The sequence below is a fragment of the Mustela nigripes genome, chromosome 1 (assembly GCF_022355385.1).
Source record: "Mustela nigripes isolate SB6536 chromosome 1, MUSNIG.SB6536, whole genome shotgun sequence".
NCBI classification, from domain to species: domain Eukaryota; kingdom Metazoa; phylum Chordata; class Mammalia; order Carnivora; family Mustelidae; genus Mustela; species Mustela nigripes.
The window spans coordinates 84,619,527-84,642,050 of NC_081557.1; the positions used below are offsets into that span (position 1 = coordinate 84,619,527).

At 38.8% G+C, this 22,524-nt stretch overlaps 1 protein-coding gene across 1 annotated transcript in view; it reads right to left on the minus strand.

The window, feature by feature from the left end:
- The window catches only part of STT3A (STT3 oligosaccharyltransferase complex catalytic subunit A), a 30,384-nt gene that overhangs the window by 3,717 nt on the left and 4,143 nt on the right, over window positions 1-22,524 (minus strand). Inside the window, exons 4-16 of the mRNA XM_059414294.1 lie at window positions 19,083-19,204; window positions 18,586-18,731; window positions 17,313-17,403; window positions 15,979-16,085; window positions 15,203-15,367; window positions 13,404-13,584; window positions 12,487-12,642; window positions 10,680-10,771; window positions 9,891-10,046; window positions 9,492-9,680; window positions 8,561-8,677; window positions 8,341-8,443; window positions 188-376 (exon numbers count right to left, since the gene is read on the minus strand). Of these exons, the coding sequence (XP_059270277.1) occupies window positions 188-376; window positions 8,341-8,443; window positions 8,561-8,677; window positions 9,492-9,680; window positions 9,891-10,046; window positions 10,680-10,771; window positions 12,487-12,642; window positions 13,404-13,584; window positions 15,203-15,367; window positions 15,979-16,085; window positions 17,313-17,403; window positions 18,586-18,731; window positions 19,083-19,204 (1,814 nt within the window). The remainder of the gene's footprint in view (window positions 1-187; window positions 377-8,340; window positions 8,444-8,560; window positions 8,678-9,491; window positions 9,681-9,890; window positions 10,047-10,679; window positions 10,772-12,486; window positions 12,643-13,403; window positions 13,585-15,202; window positions 15,368-15,978; window positions 16,086-17,312; window positions 17,404-18,585; window positions 18,732-19,082; window positions 19,205-22,524) is intronic.

Below are 22,524 nucleotides of genomic sequence, written 5' to 3' on the forward strand. Positions count from 1 at the left end.
AGGTTAAGTTCCTTCCTCAAATTCCTCATACATAAAATGGAAATAATATTAGTTATCTATGTTTTGGGTTGTTGTAAAGGTCAAACAAGTTAACAGATGTAAAGCACTCAGAGCAGTGCCTGGCCTATGAAAAAAACTATACATATTAACATTACTGTTCTTACTAATGTTATTATGCATCACTCACTGGCTTCTGTGTAGACTTGTCCAAAGCGGTAGTAACACATCTTGTACATAAGGCAGTTGAGCAGCACTGGAGAACCCTCACGGTCCACACGGAATTCCCCAGTTGGAGTATAATAATCGTGTTCCTTAATATGTTTGCCTGTATCTGTGCTCCCTCCAATCCGGACCATCCACAAAAACTTGTTGATGTCTACAAAAAAGCAGAAAGAGAACGGCTGTGTCACAAAGTTTGCTGGAGCTAAATTACCTAATAAAAACTATTATTTATTTCCTTCCTTTTTTATTTTTTAAGTACAGTTGACATACAATATTAGTTTTATGTGTACAACATAATGAGGGGACATGTGAAAAAGCCACTACTTCTAAGAAAATCCCTCAAAATATTTTTATAATGAGAAATGGCTAATCTTTTAAAATGGGAAACACAATGTGGGGGTAAAATTTTTCCCCTCAAAATTTACATTTCCTATAGATTATTAAGACTTCTGAAAGCTATTGGTCCAAACTTAAGTCACACTAGAAATTACTCCCAGGTATTAGTTGGTCTGAGCTGTCCAATATAGTAACTTTATCTATCAGCCACATGTAGCTACTGAAACTTGAAAAATGGCCAGTCCAGGAGCACCTAGGTGGCTCAGTTAAGCATCTGCCTTCTGCTCAAGTCACGATCCTGAAATCCTGGGATCGAGCCCCATATCGGGCTCCCTGCTCAGTAGGGAGTCTTCTTCTCCCTCTCCCACTGCCCTGTCCCTGCTTGTGCTCTGTCTCCCTTCCTCCCTCTCTCTCAAACAAATAAATAAAAATCTTTAAAAAAAAAAAAAAGGCGGCTAATCCAAATTAAGATGGGCTGTTAAGTATAAAGTACACACTGGATTTCTAAAAACTTAGTCCAAAAACAGAACAAGACAAGTAAAATATCATGGTTAAATAATGATGTTTTAGATATATTCAGTTGAATTACTAAAATTCATTTCTTAGTTTCTTTTTACTTATTTTGATGTGACTAATAGAAATTTAAACAACGTATGTGGTTCCCATTATATTTCTATCAGACAGCACAGACCTAGAAAGTAGCAACTTTATCAGAACTAACATGCTATCTTCTTGACCTACAGTTGCAAAATTACAAACCTCCAAAACCTATCTATGAGAAGTCAACCATACTACCAAGGTCCATAAATACTGACACCACCAGCAACTGAGGTTATCTCTCTTAGAATGTCACCTGTGAATCTTCTCCACAAGCCTTAGGGAAATGGATGGTTAGTATAAAAAGTATTATTGATCCATAGGAAGAAAGGTTCCTACTGTACCAAGGCAAAGGGGTACAGGGGATATCTCAGTGCTTAAGAACAGATTCTGGATCTAAACAGCCTGGGTTTGAATTTTAGCATTGCCAATTCTAGGTGGGTGATAGAGAAATAAGAGTACATACAACAAAAGGGTAATGAGTAAGAACATGTACAGCACTTAGTATACCATTTGTCACAAAGTAAGCATTCCATATATAATTCTGCTTTCCTCATGTACTGTAGTGTCTGCATTCTTACCTCCATCTTACTAATGGAAAAGAGAGGCACAGAAACTTACCTACATCACACAGGGAAAAAGAACCAAAAACAAAACACCAGAGAGCATCAACTGAACTATCCAGGAGTACTGAGACTGTAGTTTCCTAAAAGTTATGTCTGAAGCAAAAACCTGACAAGCTGTAAGAATGGAAGAGTATATATATAGCAAAAGAAACCATCAGCAACATGAAAAGGCGACCTATGGAATGGGAGAAAATATTTGCAAGCCATGTATTAACAAAGGTGATTAACAGCCAACCTATATAAGGAACTCCTACAACCCAGTAACAAACCCCCCAAATAGTCTGATTAAAAATGGGCAAAGGGGGTGGGTGCCTGGGTGGCTCAGTGGGTTAAACTGCTGCCTTCAACTGAGGGCATGATCTCAGGGTCCTGGGATCGAGTCCTGCATCCGGCTCTCTGCTCGGCAGGGAGCCTGCTTCCTTCTCTCTCTGCCTGCCTCTCTGCCTACTTGTGATCTCTGTCAAATAAATAAATAAAATCTTAAAAAAAAAAATGGGCAAAGGACCTTAATAGGTATTTCAGAGATATTCAGATGGCCAACACGTACATGAAAAAGTGCTCAACATCAGTAATCATTAGGGGAAGACAAATCAAAATCACAGTGAGATATCACCTCATACCTGCTAGAAAAAACAAGAGATAGCAAATGCTACCAAGGATGTGGAAAAGGGGGTAACCTTGTATACTGCTGGTGGGCGCATAAACTGATACAACCACTATAGAAAACAGTACACAGGTTCTTCAAAAATTAAAAATACAACTACAATATAAATTTACCTCACATATGTAACATGGAATACCATTCAGCCATAGAAAAAAAATAAAAAAGAAATCCAGCCATTTGCAACATGTGGATGGGTCTTGAGAGCATTATGCTAAGTGAAATAAATCAAATAGCAAAAGACAAATACTGTATGATCTCATTTATACGTGGAATTTAAAAAAAACAAACTCAGAAACAGAAACCAGAATTGTGGTTTCCACAGGCTGTGGGCAGGGAGGGGGGTAGGGGAAACCGGTTGAAGGTGGTCAAAGGTGATAAACTTCTAGTTATAAGATTAGTAAGTTCTAGGCATATAATATACAACATGATGATTATAGTTAAGAATACTGCATTATAGGGGCGCCTGGGTGGCTCAGTGGGTTAAGCCGCTGCCTTCGGCTCAGGTCATGATCTCAGGGTCCTGGGATCAAGTCCTGCATCGGGCTCTCTGCTCAGCGGGGAGCCTGCTTCCTCCTCTCTCTCTCTCTGCCTGCCTCTCTGCCTACTTGTGATCTCTCTCTGTCAAATAAATAAATAAAATCTTAAAAAAAAAAAAAATACTGCATTATATATTTGAAGTTGCTAAGAGATTTTAAAAATTCTCATCACAAGGAAAAAAAAACTTAGGCATGCGTGGGTGGCTCAGTCGTTAAGTGTCTGCCTTTGGCTCAGGTCATGATCCCAGGGTCCTGTGATCAAGCCCTACATCAGGCTCCTTGCTCAGTGGGGAGCCTGCTTCTTCTTCACCCTCTGCCGTTCCCCTGCTTGTGCTCTCTTTCGCTCTCTCTCAAATGAATAAATAAAATTTAAAAAAAAACAAATAAATGCAATATAATTTTTACCCAAATGCCTGTTAATCCCTTTAGAAAATGTTGTTTTTGGAACTGGTATCACATAGCATAAAAATGCTCCAAAGAGGGGTGCCTGGGTGGCTCAGTCAGTTAAGCATTTAACTTGGCTGGCATGATCTCAGAGTCCTGAGACTGGGGCTTCCTGCTCAGCCGGAGTCTGCTTGTTTGTCTCCCTCTGCCCCTCCTGCTTGTGCTCTCACTGTCTCTCTCTCTCAAATAGATGAATAAAATCTTTTTTTAAAAATGCTCAAAACATTTTAGAATCATCTTCAGGGCCCAAGTTTTGTATGCTTTTTAAAAAAACACTTTACTGGGGCGCCTGGGTGGCTCAGTGGGCTAAAGCCTCTGCCTTCCGCTCGGGTCACGATTCCAAGTCCAGCAGGGAGCCTGCTTCCTCCTCTCTCTGCCCACCTCTCTACCTACCAGTGATCTCTGTCTGTCAAATAAATATATAAAATCCTTAAAAAAAAAAAAAGTTAAAAAGTCCTCACGGAAGGCATGAGCTGGAATGTTATTACCATGTAAATAATAGCAACAATCTTTGGATTTGGGGTTCATTCCTTCACTCCTTTTCATCATACAATAGCTCTTGAGTTTTTCAGAATTCTAACTAATGCAGCTCAATAATTTGAGCTTGAGAAATAAATTCAGTATGAGAAAATAAAACAGTAATTCTTTCATGATTTTCACATGAATATTTTCACAAATGTAGATAAAGACAGTGTTCCTTTTTATCTAATTTTTTTTAAGTCTAGCTTACATATATAGATCAGAGAAATTGTCAAATCACTACTCTTTCAACAATTCAAAAACATAGCACAACGTCCACAGAAAGCTTTTCTCTGTTAAAGTTTTCTTTCTGAGTCTTTCTTTACATAAACTTAACCAATGCTATCATTCTCACAATTATGCATCAATTTGACCTAACTAAATCTCTGATCATCACATTTTTATAGTCCTCATAACCAAGTGATATGAAGGAAAAGTTTCTCCATCTTCATTAAAACATCCGTATTACCATCACATACAGGCACAAATGAAAAAGATTTACTTGTAATATTGAGTGTTCGGTAAGAATGCAAAGCAACCAAGAATTTCAGACACTGTTGGTAGGAATATAAATTGGTACTACCATTTTAAAAATCTCTTTGCCAGTACCTATTAAAGCTGAAAACATACATCCCTTCTCAACTAGTAATTCCATTCTTTATTATCACCAGAAGGCAAGCACTATAATGTTCATTAAGAGCATCATTTGTGACAGTGCCAAACTGAACCCATCAACACTATAATGCATGCATTGGGGCACTTGGCTCGATTAGTTAAGCATCTGCCTTTGGCTCAGGTCGTAAACCCAGCATCCCAGGATGGAGTCCAGTACTGGGCTCCTTAATCACTGGGGAGTCTCCTTCACCCTCTGCTTCTGCCCCCACTCCCTTATGCACACACACGTGCACACTCTCTCAAATAAATAAGTTCTTTTTAAAAAATAAAAAGTAGATGGGGCGCCTTGGTGGCTCAGTGGGTTAAAGCCTCTGCCTTCAGCTCAGATCATGATGCCAGGATCCTGGGATCGAGCCCCACATCGGGCTCTCTGCTCAGCGGGGAGCCTGCTTCCTCCTCTCTCTCCCTGCCTGGCTCTCTTGCCTACTTGTAATCTCTGTCTGTCAAATAAATAAATAAAATCTTTAAAAAATAAATAAATAAATAATAAAAAAATAAAAAGTAGGGGCGCCTGGTGGCTCAGTGGGTTAAGCCTCTGCCTTCTGCTCGGGTCATGGTCTCAGGGTCCTGGGATCAAGCTCCACATCGGGCTCTCTGCTCAGCAGGAGTCTGCTTCCCTTCCTCTTTCTCTCTCTGCCTGCCTCTCTGCCTACTTATGATCTCTGTCAAATAAATAAATAAAATCTTTTAAAAATAAATAAATATAGGGACGCCTGGGTGGCTCAGTTGGTTAAGCGGCTGCCTTCGGCTCAGGTCATGATCCCAGCGTCCTGGGATCGAGTCCCACATCGGGCTCCTTGCTCCGCAGGGAGCCTGCTTCTCCCTCTGACTCTGCCTTCCACTCTGTCTGCCTGTGCTCGCTCTCACTCTCTCTCTCTTACAAATAAATAAATAAAATCTTTAAAAAAAAAAAATAAAATAAAATAAAAAAATAAATAAATAAATAAATATAAAAATAAAAAGTAAAATGCATATATTATGCTATACTCGCACAATAGAATACACACAGGAATGAGAATTAAGAATTTTTTTTTTAGAAGATCTTATTTATTGGGACGCCTGGGTGGCTCAGTGGGTTAAAGCCTCTGCCTTCGGCTCAGGTCATGATCCCAGGATTCTGGAATCAAGCCCCATATCAGGCTCTCTTGCCTGGTGGGAAGCCTGCTTCCCTTCCTTTCTCTCTGCCTGCCTCTCTGCCAATTTGTGATCTCTGTCAAATAAATAAATAAAATCTTAAAAAAAATAAAAATAAAAAAATAAAAGATCTTATTTATTTACTTGAGAGAGAGTGAGAGAGAGCGGGATGAAGGGCAGAGGGAGCAGCAGACTCCCTGCCGAGCACAGAGCCCAATCCGGGACTCAATCCCAGGATTCCAGGATCATGACCTAAGCAAAAGGCCAACTGAGCCACTCAATTAGTTGAGAATTAACTGAGCCCTGAGAATTAAAAAATTATTATGACCTGCAACATGAATGAAACTTACAAACACAACACTGACCAAAAGAGCCAGAAACAAAGAGTATATACTGTACTACCCCATTTACAAAGTTCAAAAACAGGCAAAACTACCCAAATATATATATATTTGTCAAAACTTACCAAATTACAGATTTAAATATATGCAGTGTATAATATGTTAAAATGCTTCAATAAATCTGTTTAAAAAACGAACAAATGGCATTAGAAACCAAGATAGTGGTCACCCTTAAGACTGGACAGTGGGGATAGACAGATGCATGATATATGAAGAAGAATTCTAGGACATGAGTAATGTTCTGTTTCTTGATCTGGGCGCTAGTTACATGGATATGTTTCCCTTGTGAAAACTGATCATGCTATATATTTACAATATCTGCATATTTTTTAAATGTTCAATGTGAAATTCACTTTAAAATTTGGATAATTGGGGACGCCTGGGTGGCTCAGTTGGTTAAGCGGCTGCTTTCGGCTCAGGTCATGATCCCAGCATCCTGGGATCGAGTCCCACATCAGGCTCCTAGCTTGGCAGGGAGCCTGCTTCTCCATCTGCCTCTGCTGCCACTCTGTCTGCCTGTGCTCGCTCGCTCACTCTCTCTCTCTCTAACAAATAAATAAATCTTTTTTAAATAAATAAATAAAATTTGTATAATTGAAACCTCTTCATCTTAGCACTTTCTTTCCACTTTGTCAAGTGTCTCATGTGCTACTTCCCTTATTTTCAGAGAAAAAATTTACAATATAATCCAAATAATGACATTCATTTTTCTGCCATCATTAAACATACTTCCGTGCAACTCTGTAGGCAATAAAAGGTTGACTGACTGAAAGCAGTTATTTAACAGTGGTTAGTGCTAAGATTTTGAGAAATTACCTCTTTCTACCACATATAATGTATACGTTCACATATATAAAAATACATATATACATATACAAATATTTTATGTAGTATTTGGCTATACTGTGTTTATTAAAAACCCTATAAATGATTACACACAAACAGTTCTGGTACAATTGTTGAAGTTCAAGTCTGTGGACACATGTCCCTGCTATCATCATTCTTCCTGTGCTTAAACAAGACACACATGGAGATCAGTCTTTAAACGTTATACTTGGCACTTTATATGTAGTATATATAGAGACATATAATCTAAAATTTAAACATCTCTAAGAAGCAGTATTCAAAGAAAATTAAGATTAAAAATATGAGGTAGTTATTAAACGCAGGAAAACAAAATGCATTCTTTTAGGTAAGAATGTAACCATGGTATGGTTGACCCCGCAATGAGTGTTTACATAGTCAAATTTTGAAAATCCTTTATCTGGATTTAACCAGAAATTAAAAATTGACCCCACAAAGAAGAATCTAGTGGAAAAGGAAGAAATGGGACTAATAAAAAGAAGGAAATTTCTTCTCTAAAATTCTAAGTGGATACAGCATATCTAAAATAATCAATGAATAGAGGAACATGAATATTTTTAGAAATAGGAACATGAGTACAAGAAGAAACAACTGAAGAAATCATTGCCTCTGGAAACTGATATCATAGGGAGTATAGGTTTGGGGACTGAGTAGTAGCTACCACTTTTCATTATAAACCTTAAAAAGTGTTGAACACTTTCAAGTATTAAAATAAGGTATTGCTTTAGTTTAAGTTGTTTTAAGGGAGAGAACCACACTTTGACAAATCTTCTAAAAATATGGTTTTACTATTAATCATAGAGAACACAGTAATATATGCCATACACACACACACACACACACACACACACACACACACATATAAATATGAAACATTTTAAGCTGGCATACGAAATCTATGGCTTAAACCCATTAAAAATGCTAATTCGTAAGTTCATTGTCAGATGCCTTATGTTCTTTTTTTTTAACACTGTATTTTGCTTTGCTATTACTTTTTGTTTATTAGATTTATAACAGACTATGAAATGAACACCACAAAGGTTCAGCTAATTAAGCTTTATGTTCTTTGTTTACTGGTTGTGTTGTGGAACTATTCCTAGGTCTTTAGACAATGCCATACCTATATGAGAAATTTTACTTTTACCTCTTACTTATTGAAAACAAACAAACAAAACATATAAACCCTAAAGCTATACTTAGGAACTTCCCCAACCAATATGTTGATATTAGTAAAACAAAACAAAACAAACAGAAAAACTGGAGATTCATCTAGTTTTCTTAGAATCTATGACCTGTAGTTAGAAATAGAATCAAGTACATACCATCAGAGGAATATCCAGTAAGGCCTCCAAAAATGACTAGCACATAGCTAACATCAAGCTCCCTCATGATCTCATAGGCTTTTTCTTCTGTGGATGCCATTGCCTAGCAAAATAGATGCACATTTCTCAGAGCAGAATTCCAAGTCATATAATCCCTCAGAGAGAAATATTCCCAACTAGACCCTGTGCGCCAAACACTCAAATGATTCCTTCATCTTACCTGCCCTACTCGAGAGATATGGGTATTATTCCATGTGTTATTGTCTACTAAAATTGTCCGATTCGCCATAGCCGTAATTTGGTAGCCATAATCCCACCATGACATGACCTTCGCATCCTGAGAAAAGAATGGGAAATGAAAATAAGCTTGCTGCCTCCAAATATCAAATACAAGAAAAGACCTGGAAGGGCATCTGATAGTAAGTGAAGCAATGCCTAGCCAGAAAATAAATCTTGGCACTTGGTCCTACATTTATAATATAATCATGAAATCTCAGGGCAAATTATATAATCCAACATTCCCAATACTTTCATCTCAGATCACCTTATCTAAACAAGCATAATAGGATGGAAGGTATAGGGGACGGTGTAATATTTCCAAATAATCTGGTGTCATGAGGTAATTACATTAAATAAATGATCTTTAACAATACACAAAAAGTAGTTAATATCAGAATGGGGGGGAATATAAGCCACAGAATATAATGGGCAAGAGTTTAAAAATTCTTACAGCTTTGATTAACAGTCTAACTCAGAAGGGTTATTTCCAATAGCTTTGCAAAGAAAACCACTTCAGATTCTCAAAAGGTATAAACAAAAATGTTAAAAGTGCTTATCATCAGGTGATGACTTTATGCAAAATTTGTTATCTTTTTTTCTTGCTTCTATTTTCTGATTTCTTTTACAATTAGGGTGGTCTGCCTCATGATAAAATCACCTCGCTGTCAAAGTGTAGATGATTACACCAGTAAGGATACTGAAAAAGTCCTGAATTGAATGGAGGCTGACCATCAGGGCTCATTCAACACCCGGGTTCTATAGTTCAAATTTCTCCAGGTTTTCTACCCATCTAAAAGCTATACAATTCACTATCACGGTAAATGTCTCCCACTTCCCCATACCCCTCAATCCAACTCCTCCCAAATTTTTACCTCTGGAGTATTGTGACGAAGCCAATAGTAAGCTTCTCGAAAGTCATCAAAGATGATCCTACTGCCATCCCCACCACGGGCAGACAGCACAATGGAGGGAGAAGAGTAGGCCTCACTGGTCACCCAGGTTGAATGAAAGGTGTAGGTAATAAGAAAGAAAGCCATGACTAGTATCATCCCACTTGCCACCTAAACAAGGAAGAATTGTGTTGTAAAGCAAATTAGATTTAAACAACTCAGAACAGATTCTTACACACAATATAGATGAGATGAAGCAAAACAAGTCAGGGGCTATACAAGTCCACTCTGACTACTATGACAATATTCCCACACCCAAAAAATACACACACACACACACAGAATTTCCCAAGCCTGTTCTTAGTGTTGCTTAATTCTCACTTCATTCTTAATAGGGTAAGTGGAATCCTGTTGCTTCTTGCTCTTCTTGTCTGGACGACTTATATCCAAATTCTTCATGTAAGTGGACAGCACTTGGGAGACTCCAATGCCAGAAAGAATGCACATAACAGGTGCCAACACTAGCATAAGACGCACCTGTAAGAGACAGGAAGCAAACAAAAACAGTCTAATCGGAGTTTTACAAATTACAGATTTCAACCTATCATGACACCAGTTCAGTGGTTTTCAACAAACATGATTTCTCAAGAAAAAAATATGAGAAAATACTTGATATATCTACAGTAGAAGAATGTATTTCTTAAACTGTTTTCAGTTATATATGTATATGTGTCCCAAATAATGGTATGTTAAAGAATGTATTTAACTATGGTTTAAGAAGCACTGTTTTACAACAATATATAAAATCTCTACGCTTTCAACAGTCTAACACTTGACAATCTTCCCAAGGCTTTAAGGGGAAAATATCAACTCTTTTCCTAAGACACACAGAAAGAAAGGGGAAGAAACCTGCGACAGTCACTTTCTTCAACAGAGTGTATGTACCCCTTCCTGACACAAGGTTATGAAGCCAAGAATGCCGGGCCCCATAACCAGAATGTATCAGTCCGTTATACACCCTTGAGAAGGAGCAGCAACAGTGAGCAGCTTTACAACTCAACCCCTCAAATGCTCCAAGGGAAACACATGCACACTCATCAGTACATTCTGAATCCTGCCATGCCCCTCAGAGTCAGGGGCAGGGATGTTATGACTGAGGGCATTCCTCACCATGACAGCCGAAAAGTACATGCTGGTCACACCATACATGATGATGAAAATCCGGGCATCAGATAGGTTGCTAAAGCAGTAATAGAGACCAACTGCAAAAGTAAAAATAAAAAGAAGTAATAAGCAGCTACAATAAATAATCATAGACTCATGCAAGGATGTTTACTACAGAACTCTTTAAAATACCAAAAAGTCAGAAAACACCTATATCCAACATAAAAGATCTAATTTTTTTTTTAAATATTTTATTTACTCATTTGACAGACAGAGATCACAAGTAGGCAGAGAGGCAGGCAGACAGAGAGGGGGAAACAGGCTCCCTGCTGAGCAGAGAGCCTGATGCGGGGCTCAATCCCAAAACCCTGGGATCATGACCTGAGCGGAAGGCAGAGGCTTTAACCCACTGAGCCACCCAGGCGCCCCGAAAGATCTAATTTTTATAGTATATTTATGTAAGAGAATATAATACATCAATTAAAGTATTGCTGCAAGATATTATGGACCATTTGCCCTCTTACTTATCTCTGTACTTGTAAAAACAAATAATATATTTAAATATCATAACTCTAAAATAATACTCAATAACAGAAAATATGAATCTTTATAAAATGAAAAAAATTGGGGAGAAACTTTATCATCTCATTTTTATTCAATAAATTAACTGGATGAGGGGGCCTGGCTGGCTCAGTCAGAAGAGCATGTGACACTGGATCTCAGGGTCATGAGTTTGAGCCCCTGCTGTGTGCAGAGATTACAAAAAAAAAAAAATTAATAAAAAAAATAACTAAGGGGTGCCTGGACAACTCAATCAGTTATGGTCATGATCCCAGGGTCCCAGGATCAAGCCTTGCATAACACTCCCTGCTCCGCCGGGAGTCTGCTTCTCTCTTTGCCCCTCACCTCACTTGTGCTCTCTCTCTCAGTCTCTCTCAAATAAAATCTTACAGAAAAACAAACAAAAAAAACCCTAAAATAAATAAATAACTGGATCAATATATATCAAAATGTTAACAGTAGCAATAGGAATGTGAAGAAAACTGAAATGTTTATGTTTTTCAACTTGTCTATATTTTTACAAGAGACAACTTAATTTCATAAGAAAAAAATTAGAAGTTACATTACTTTAAAAAAAAAAAAAGGAGGAAGCACCCCACCTCTAGTAAATCCAAAAACGTATCTGGATTGGCTAGAACGTAAGTAGCTGAGTCTTTACTATCAGCCACGCCTATTCTCAAACTTCAATACTGCTAAGGAATAAACAGAGAAGAATCATGAATAGGGGATGAGAGAGAGAGGTACACTGAAAGTACTCAAAAACCAAAACCAAAACCTGAATCCAAATGCAAGCTGAATTTTAACTTATAACACAAATGAACAGAAAACTATAAGGCTCTGAACTTGCCAGCATCTCTAACTGTTCAACTTCTGACTTCTACTCTGCCTCAAATATTAGAAAAATGCTTAGCCATCCTTTGCATGGCATAGGGTAAAAGGGGAAAGAACAGAAACAACAAAACACAAGGATGGGGGTAATTTACTTATTTAAATCAAATGATCTTTATTTTTTTTAAAGATTTTATTTATTTATTTGACAGAGAGAGAGAGATCACAAGTAGGCAGACAGGCAGACAGAGAGAGGGGGAAGCAGACTCCCTGCGGAGCAGAGAGCCCAATGTGGGGCTCAATCCCAGGACCCTGGGATCATGACCTGAGCTGAAGGCAGAGGCTTTAACCCACTGAGCCACCCAGGTGCCCTCAAATGGTGTTCCTTACAAAAGAAGGCCACCTCAGAACAAGGCAGACAAACCTGGAAACATGAAGACCAGAAGCTGAAGATCAAAATAGTACGAGGACCAGGTCGTGGGCTGGTGTTCAGACACAGAAGCAATGATGGGGATGTTGTTCTTAGCATAAGAAGGATCCAGCAGTGAGTAGAAACGCCCGGTCCAGGGAGATATTTTTCCTGGCAGCAAAGAAGCAACAAACGTTTCACAATCATTCCTGAAACAAAATAACCTCTGATCCTAACTAACCACAATTTTCCATTTTAATAAGCGTCTCTGAGACAGAGAAGGATTAGGTTTTTGTTAAAATGCCATCATTATTTTGAGAATATCATTCCATCCTTTCTTTCAAAGTTGAGAGTACTTTTTGTCAGCACAGCTAGCAAAGTAAAATCTGGCTGTACATGAACTCAGAGATGGGAGGCAAAAGTGCATTCTCCAAGGGTTTTAGGTCAAACTTGGCAACCATGGCCAACTCTATAAACTAAGTCAGCTCCATCCTCCAGTGCTGCTCCAAAGTAGACAATACATAGAGACATGGGCAGTATCAGATCGACTAAGAAGTGAGGAAAACGTGGCATGCTAAACAGCCATGGGTTAGTGCCTATGGGATTAGACAAGGCCATGTTTGTAGGATATGGCCAGCAGTACTGATTTTTCCCACCCTACCAAGAAGAAAGAAAAAAAAAAAAAGAGAGAAAAACTAGCAAGGTGAGATACAGTCCTTTCACCAAGTGTGTTTCTGACATTAAGAGCTACTCTAACAAGACATTCTACACAGAATCCAAACACTGGGGTGACAAGTGGACTGAATGTGAGGAAGCAGAACTTTATAATCTTGGGAGGAAAAGAATGACTCTTTCTGTGGTCAAGAAATAACCTATATTTTTGAAGTTTACATGTTCCATACCCATTCACACAAGCTGTGAGCCTTCCCTACCTGTCAGCATGAGGAGAGCTCCCACGGTGAGAAGGACAAAGCCTACCAGAGAGATGACACTTCGGAAAAGAACTTCAAACTGCTGTGGATTCAACTTGCTGCGCAGATAATCCACGAAGGCATGGATCTGGCAGAGACCAAAGACCCCAAAGGCCGCCATGTGCTCTGATGAAAGGACAGGCTGTAGGTAAAAGCATGTATGTGACAATGCTGAAAAGCACTGGATCCAGCCTAGACCTGAATTATCCTGACCTAGTTTGGACCAAACAAAAGGTCAAATGAGTTCTGAGGCTCAGAGGATTTAGCCAATGGAGGGAAGGGTCTAATTCGCCCACCGCATTTTCCAAGGAGTACTTGGGGTCCTCCAAAAAATGCCATACATTATCATTATCATACCTCTGGCCTTTGCTCGGGCTATTTCTTTAGCCTAGATAGCAATTTTCTCATTTTTCCACAATTTGCGTCCATAGAAATTCTCATCACTCAAGGCCCAATGCAAATACCACTTCGCCTGATCTTCCAAACTGAAATCCATTATTCCCCTCTATGTTCAATGCACTTTAGATCTCTTCCATTACTTACTAATTCTTTCTTTGCTTAGATCAATGGTTCTCAAACTAGTGAGCACCATAACCATGGGGAAAGCAAAGACGAGAGTGTTAAGACAGACTGTGGAGTCCTCACCTAGAGTTTGATTCAGTGGGTCTCTGATGCAACCCCAGAATTTATATTTTTTTAATAAAAAATTTGGAGTTAATTTGCTTCTTCAGAATACTGAAATTTTTATTATTATTTTTTGTAATCTCTATACCCAACATGGGGCTCAAACTCACAATCCCAAGATCTTCAAGCGGCATGCTCTACTGAGTCAGCCAGCTGCCCCCAGAATTTGCATTTCTAACAAGTTCCTAGACAGTGCTGGTCCAGGAAATACATTTCCAGAATTGTTATATTACCGAATATAGACATCTGCCTGGTTTTCCTTCCCTGTAAGACTATAACTCCCTTAAGGACCAGGACTGTATTTTTAATTTTTATATTTCACTGATTAGCAAACTGCATACAGCAGGTGATCAGTAAGGAAACACTGCTGACCTCTGAATAAGAGTCCCATTTCTATCAGAATTTTACATGAGAAATCAAACAAACCACTTAATTCTTTGGTTTCACAGTTGTGTCTTAACACTATGAGTAATGTGGTTTAAACGTTTGTGTTCTGCTTCCTAAAGGACTTTCACACAGGCCCCATCAAGAAGTTCAAGGATCATTACTAATACAGGGACTCATCAACATTAAAAAGGACTGGAAATAACTTTGCATTTACATCAACTCAGCTCAAAATGTCTCTCCTCCAACAAACCTAAGCCAAATTAAAAGTCATTCAATTCTAACTTTATGCAACAAATCTTAACGCACCCTGGAAGCAGACTTTAATGACCAATGATTCTGTTGCTTCAATTAACACGACAGTCCCACGTTAGACTATGAGTAAGTCTTACTCTCTTCATCAGAATCCAAGATAAATTAAGCTAGTTGGAGCTGTTTAGAGAACACAGAAGAAGATAAAACTCTACTTGGGCACCTGGGTGGCTCAGTGGGTTAAAGCCTCTGCCTTCGGCTCAGGTCATGATCTCAAGGTTCTGGGATAGAGCCCCGCATCGGTCTTTCTGCTCAGCAGGGAGCCTACTTCCTCCTCCCTCTCTGCCTGCCTCTCTACCTACTTGCGATTTCTGTCAAATAAATAAATAAAATCTTTAAAAAAAAAAAAAAAAAAAAACTCTACTCAGTCTAGGGCTCACCTGAAAACCCACAAAGGAGATCTGCATGGAAAGAATGGTGCCCAGGCAGTAAACAGTACAGTAGGCCACATAGATCCGATGGGAGAAACGTCCTGTGAGCATCAGCACCAGTACATGAAGAGGAATCAAGTTGATCAAGAACACATAACCTCCCCATGAAGAGACCTATGACAGGATAAAAAAGAACAGTTCCTCTCAGTACTCCTCCTCAGACCCCACTATAACTTCGGGTATTACCTGTGACCTTACAAAGAACATCTCTTTACAATCTTCATTTATGCCAAGTGGCTTAAAGAGCTTAAATAACTGACTTCTTTAAATAGGAAAATCAAATTCATACCTATTACTGTAACTCAATCCCCTATTCTCTATATCTCCTGCCATCATTATCACAAAAGTAGTACAGAACCCTCAGGGTTAATCCAGATGCAATCGATTATAATGTTATAGGGAGGATTTAAGGATTCATAGCAAGTAGAAGCAGTTAAGAGAAGTCTAAGTGAACACATAAGACTGAACAGGAAAAAATATAACCAATATGTACCCATAGGACATATGATATCTGGAAAACTTTAAAAATTAAAACATTATCTCTGCCTTGCTATTACACAATAGACGGATATCCACACCTGCCTTGGACTGGACTTTCTAGGGACACAAGAGACAATAAAGACTTCTAGCCTCCAATTCATGGTCTCAAAGCCCAAGAGCTATTTCCAGTTTCTATCAGTTGATCCCAACAGAGACACTCATGGAAGAAAGGAGTGAAAAGTTACCATGTAGAAATAAGCAAGGGCACATTTGGCCGCCCAATAGATGGAACCAGTCTTTACTGCTTTGATCCACATGTAGTAGGTGAGTAGCATGCAAAAGATGGCAATTCCTGCAGAAAAAACAGAGTAACAATTCAATAAAAGGCCATACTGGCACAATGTTTAATAATACTATTCTGGGGGGCCTGGGGGGCTCAGTGGATAAAGCCTCTGCCTTCGGCTCAGGTCATGGTCTTAGGGTCCTGGGATCGAGCCCCGCATCGGGCTCTCTGCTCAGCAGGGAGCCTGCTTCCTCCTCTCTCTCTCTCTGCCTGCCTCTCTGACTACTTGTGATCTCTGTCAAATAAATAAATAAAATCTTTAAAAAAAAAAAAAAAAGAAAAGAAAAGAATACTAATTCTGGCAGTGCCTAGGTGACTCAGGTGGTTAAGGGTCTGCCTCGGCTCAGGTCATGATCCCAGGGTCAGGCATCAGGCACTTTCACCCTCTGACCCTCCCCCATGCTTGTCCGTTCTCCATGATTAAATAAATAAATAAAATCTTTAAAAAAAAAAAAAAAAAAAAAGACTATCCATTTCTTAGGGCACCTGACTAGCTCAGTCAATTAAGCATCTGCCTTTGGCTCTGATCATGATCCCAGAGCACTGGCTCCATGCTCAGCAGGCAGTCTGCTTCTCCCTTTTCCTCTGTGCCTCCCTACCACTCATGTTCTCTCTCACTCTCTCAAATAAATAATAAAATATTTTTAAAATATATAATAGGGACACCTGGGTGGCTTAGTTTGTTGAGCTGCTGCCTTCAGCTCAGGTCATGATCCTAGGGTCCTGGGACCGGGTCCCACAACAGGCTCCTTGCTCAGTGGGGAGCCTGCTTCTCTCTCTGCCTCTGCCTGACATTCTGCCTGCTTGAGTGCTGTCTCTCTCTCTCTCTGATAAATAAATAAATAAAATATTTAAAAAAATAAATTTTAAAAAATGTATAGTAATAATAAAATCTTTTAAAAAAAATTATTCATTTCTCTTATCTAGAAAACAAAGTAAATGATTACAATGTTAAAATATTAGTAACATTCAACACTAAACTAACTCTACTTTTATAAATCCAGAGAAGAGCAAAAGGCCTTACATAAGGAAAATTACCAGCTACCTTTCTGGAGGAAATGACAGAAAGAGAGATTATAAATTTGTCTGAGTCCCTTCCTCCCATTTGTAATCTTCTCACCCAGATACCATTTTTGCTACTGCTAACATCAGATATGAACTCAGATTCTACTGCACTTCCTCAAGATCTACTGAATAATGAGATGAACAGATCATCTTCAGCATTTTAAGTCTTACCTTCATTATCATAGGAGCCAGCCACAGATCGGGAGATATATCCAGGAACTACAGCAATCATGGCAGCAGCAAGAAGCCCAGCCCCTGCGTCCTTTAAGAAAAGAGGGGTAACAGGAAGTTAACATCATTCACTCCTGACAGACGAGGATCCACTTGTCCATTCTACTTAAAATGGGCCAAGAGAACAGTCCAACAGTTTCCAAGGTAGAAGTGATGCTACAAGTCCTAGAAATGTTCACAGCACGAGAAAGCTAAAAACTTCACAAGCAATTCCCCATGATAAGACCAGTTTCTCTGAAACGGAATACACATCTGCTAAGCACAGACAAATTATGTAAGCTGTCAGACATCAGACACTGCCCCAGAATGGGCTGTTTGGCTGGAGTATTCCCAGGCTTATGAATACTATCCCTAACAATATCTGCACACTGCTGAACAGTCACACCTCTAAAAGGTATGCAAGGATAATCAAAGGAAGACAATTATTACCTAGTCAAAAAGCCAAAAGGTGATCATCTATCTGGACTAAAGCTGACAGGAGCTTGGATAATCAAGTTGTAATATCACAAAGCAATCTGTGAGCTCAGAAGAGAAGAACAACAAAATATAACTCATCACTCCAAAAGCAAGTAAGGACTTATCTGTTGAAAGAGTCAGATTTGGAAGAAGAGCAGCAAAGAGAAAGATGAAAAGGTTTCCAAACTAAACTCAAGTGTCCCAAGACCTCCTACTAGTTTATCACCTCTCAGGTATCTCCCCGTCACTATAGCCACAAACTAAGAATAGCATCCAAGAAGCCAGGATCAGCAATCTGGAACCTAGAATTAGAGAGTCAGTACTGTGAAGCCTACTACAACAGTGGTTTAATAATTTTTAAATAATGTTTAAAAAAATCAACAAATAATGGCTAAATGTGCACTGCCAGTAGGAAATATTAACCATTTTGGAACACTTCCTGTGTTTTTCCTCTCCCTTAGGTTGTAAGAACTTCGAAATCTAAAGCTCACCTTTCACATTTTAAATGTTTTTCTTTTCCTTATGTAGAAATTTACATTTGGCCTTCAAATGTTCTCTCTAAGAACAAACAGTTGTTAATACAGAGAAACCACATATTCTAAGGAAGGGACTGGAGTGAACCCAGTAATTCAGCCTAGCCAAAGCTGTCTTTAGTCTCTGGCTCCCTGCCCTTCTCTGGCCCTTGGTCCCCCACCCTCTAGCATCTACTAGAGGGGTTCAACATTCATTCCCAAGCCTATCACCCCAAATCCTTCACCTTGAGCTCTTTGGTAAGGTGGTACGTGACGATAGTGGTGAAGGAAGAGAAGAGAGGGGCCAGGAACACACAGACATTCCGAATGTCGATGGTGATGTGGAAAAAATGGAGTACATGGTAGATTGCAGCAGAAGTGATCATTAAGCCTGTAACAGGAAGAAGAAAACCCATTAGGTTATCTTGAGACAATGAACTTAAGGGAAAGAGAAAGAGAAAACGGAAGTATCAATAAAGTGGTAACATAGACCCAGACAAACCATCAGAAATACTAACACAGAAACTGTGGTAGGCCTATAAATTCCAGAATTTATGAAAATTCAGCCATCCCCAACTCCCAGACATGTTCTCCTGTATACATAAGATCCATTTTTAGGAATCTATAATCAGAATGAAGTTACAGTCGTCACAAAATGAAGATATTAAAAATAAGGGAAACTGCTCTATAATATAGAAATGCCTTCTCTTAAAAAATTTTTTTTAAATCCTGTTCCTCTCACCTGGATAAATTGTTCCTCCAATGATTCGTCCCAAAGGGTACCAGGCCCGGTCATCAAACCAGTTATGGAATTTATAAAATCCCTCTTCAGCCAGGAACCGGGTAGTCCGATAATTAAAGTATCTATGGCAAGAAAGAAATGATGTGGGTCTCCTCCCCTTCGTACTCAAACACTTGTACCAATTTGAAGAGAATTTTGTTCCTCAGGTTTCACCACTGAGAAACTTAACCATTACTCTAATAAAAATCAATTTGGTACCAAAAATTATGCCAAGAATGAAAATCATTTTATATTACCCTAAGTCCCCTCAATTCTATCCTTGTCTCAACTAACGCACTGCTTCCCTAAGAAGGAACTGCCACTGGAGCCTAACTCAAGCAGGATACTTCTTCACCAGCATGACAATTAGCAGGCATAAGCACCAGTCAGAGAATTGAAGCACCAAACACAAAACAGCTGAGATGCAGGCACCAATAAATTTGGCCCTTTCCAAGAGACAGGAACATACAAAAGAACATTTTGATGCCACACAGGAGTACATAAGGACAACTTCAAGTGATCAGCACCTCTGAAGATGTTGATATAACACCCACACACCTTACCATTTTTTTAATCAACTAAGTAACACAAACTTTTTTTTTTTTTTTAATTTATTTGCCAGAGGGAGACACAGCAAGAGAGGGAATACAAACAGGGGGAGTGGGAGAGGGAGAAGCAGGCTTCCAGCCAAGCAGGGAGCCCGATATGAGGCTCGATCCTAGGACACTGGGATCATCATAACCCAAGCCAAAGGCAGATGGTTAATGACTTGAGCCACCCAGGCGCCCTGTAACAAAAACTTCTTAATGAGTGCTTAAACTTACAACAAGTCCTACTCATGTTATCTAAAATAGTTCTCTACGTCACCACATAATAACATAAAAATATAAATTACACAAAAACATGTGAGGAATGCCTGTCAGGCGCAGTTGGTGAGCACGTGACTCTTGATCTCAGCGTTGTAAGTTTGAGCCCCACTGGTTGTAGAGATTCCTTAAAAATAAGATATTTAAAAAGAATATTTGATATAAAATGCTTGGAGTTAGACATGGAAAGACACAATTCTTTAGGTCCAAGGTACATAGCCTCTTAAGTTTCTTATTTTAAAAGAATAAGAGAAAAAAATATTTTTAAAAAAATAGAATAGGGGCGCCTAGGTGGCTCAGTGGGTTAAGCTGCTGCCTTCGGCTCAGGTCATTATCTCAGGGTCCTGAGATGGAGTCCCACATTGGGCTCTCTGCTCAGCAGGGAGCCTGCTTCCCTCTCTCTCTCTCTCTGCCTGCCTCTCTGCCTGCTTGTGATCTCTCTGTCAAATAAATAAATAAAATCTTTAAAAAAAATATAGTGAGAATAAAAATAAGAATGACCAACAGACAATGAAAAGATGGTCAACATCACTCCTCATCAGGGAAATGCAAGTCAAAACCACAATGAGATACCACCTTACACCTGTCAAAATGGCTAAATTAAAAAAGACAAGAAATAACAAGTATGGTGAGGATATGGAGAAAAAGGAACCCTCATGCACTGCTGGTGGGAGTGTAAATTGGTACAACCACTGTGGAAAACAGTACAGAGCTTTCTCAAAAAATTAAAAACAGAAATACTATATGACCCAGTAATTCCTCTACTGAGAATTTACCTAAAGAAAATGAAAACAGGGACACCTGGGTGGCTCAGGTGTTAAGCATCTGCCTTCGGCTCAGGTCATGATCTCAGGGTCCTGGGATCAAGTCCCGCATTGGGCTTCCTGCTCAGTGGGAAGCCTGCTTCTCCCTCTCCCATCCCCCCTGCTTCTGTTACCTCTCTCGCTGTTTCTCTATCAAATAAATAAATATCTTAAAAAAAAAAAAAAGAAAATGACAACACTAATTTGAAAAGATACATGCACTCATATGTTTACTGCACTATTATCTACAGTAGACAAGATACAGAAACCACCTACGAGTCCATCAATATATGACTGGATTAAGGATGATATGGCATATATATACACACACATATACATATATACACAGATGCAATATTACACAACCATAAAAAGATGAGATTATGCCATTTCCAGCAACATGGATAGACCCAGAGGGTACTGGGCTAAAAGAAAGACCGGATGACAAAGACAAATACCATATGACCTCACAATAATAAACAAAAAGCAGAATCAGACCTGTAAAAACAGAAAACAAACTGATGCTTACCAGAGGAGCAGAGGTTGGGGGGATGGGCTAAATGGATGAAAAAGCATGGGAAACATAGGCTTCCAATTATAGAATAAGTCACAAGAGTAAAAGCCATGGCATAAGGAATATATTCAATGATACTTTAATAACACTGTTATGGTGACAGATGATAGCTACATTTGTGCTGAACACACCATAATGTATAAACCTGTCCAGTCACTATGCTGTACGCCTGAAACTAATGGAACACTGTGTACCAATTATATTCAAATAAAAATTTAATTAAAAAAGTAAAAAGAAGTTTAAAAAAAGGAAAAAATATAAATAAAAATATAAATAAATAAAAGGAATTTTTAATTACTAAAGGTAATGATGACTAACTACCTTTCCTGCCCATCCCTCTAACCCTGTTTCCCTCTTGGTCAGTCAAGTTTGAGCAGCTGAAGTAAGCAGAAGTAGCAGATGGCAGAAATTTCTATCCTTCTATTTGTTGCTGATGAATGTTATTTTGGTTAACTGTCAGAGAAACACAAGGATGAAGGTAGCAGGCAGTCAACATATGTGAGAACTATGTTCTTTACCTAAGGGCAGGCAGGACAAGCCAGAGAAAGTATAAATTAGTGGGAAGAGGTCTGGACTGTGGTCACAAGACAGGCCTCAGTTTCCTGCTCCACAAAAGCAAGCATCAAATCACAAAATCTTTATAGTTCCTTCTAGGTCTGGCTACAAAGCAGACAGTCTCATTTTCCCTGATCATCTCACCTCAGTGTTACAGAGAAAAAGCTGTAACAGACTGGTGATCAAGAAACAAAAGGATATATTTTCTCATTCATGAGAAAAAATAAATAAATTTATTTAAGAGGCCCCAAAGAAAGTACTTGTGTGCCTCCAAAATGCTTTCAAATACCTACACAAAATAACAAATTTGTAAATCAACTCTTATCAATGATCCATAAGCTGATAGATGCTATTTTTAAAATATTAACGACACTTGAAGAACCTATGATTCTGGATTTCCAAATGTTTAATTAGGCCTAAACTTAAGGCAATAAAATACAGTGACTCTAGTGTCTAGAGATGGACAAACCTAGATTCAAATCTTGACTCTTCCAAACATGTAGCCTTCAATAGCCTCTCCCAGCCTCAGTCTCCTCATTTATATAGGGGAAAACAGCACCTCCATCTCACAGGGTTGTAGACTTAGAAATAGTCTGTGAAACAGT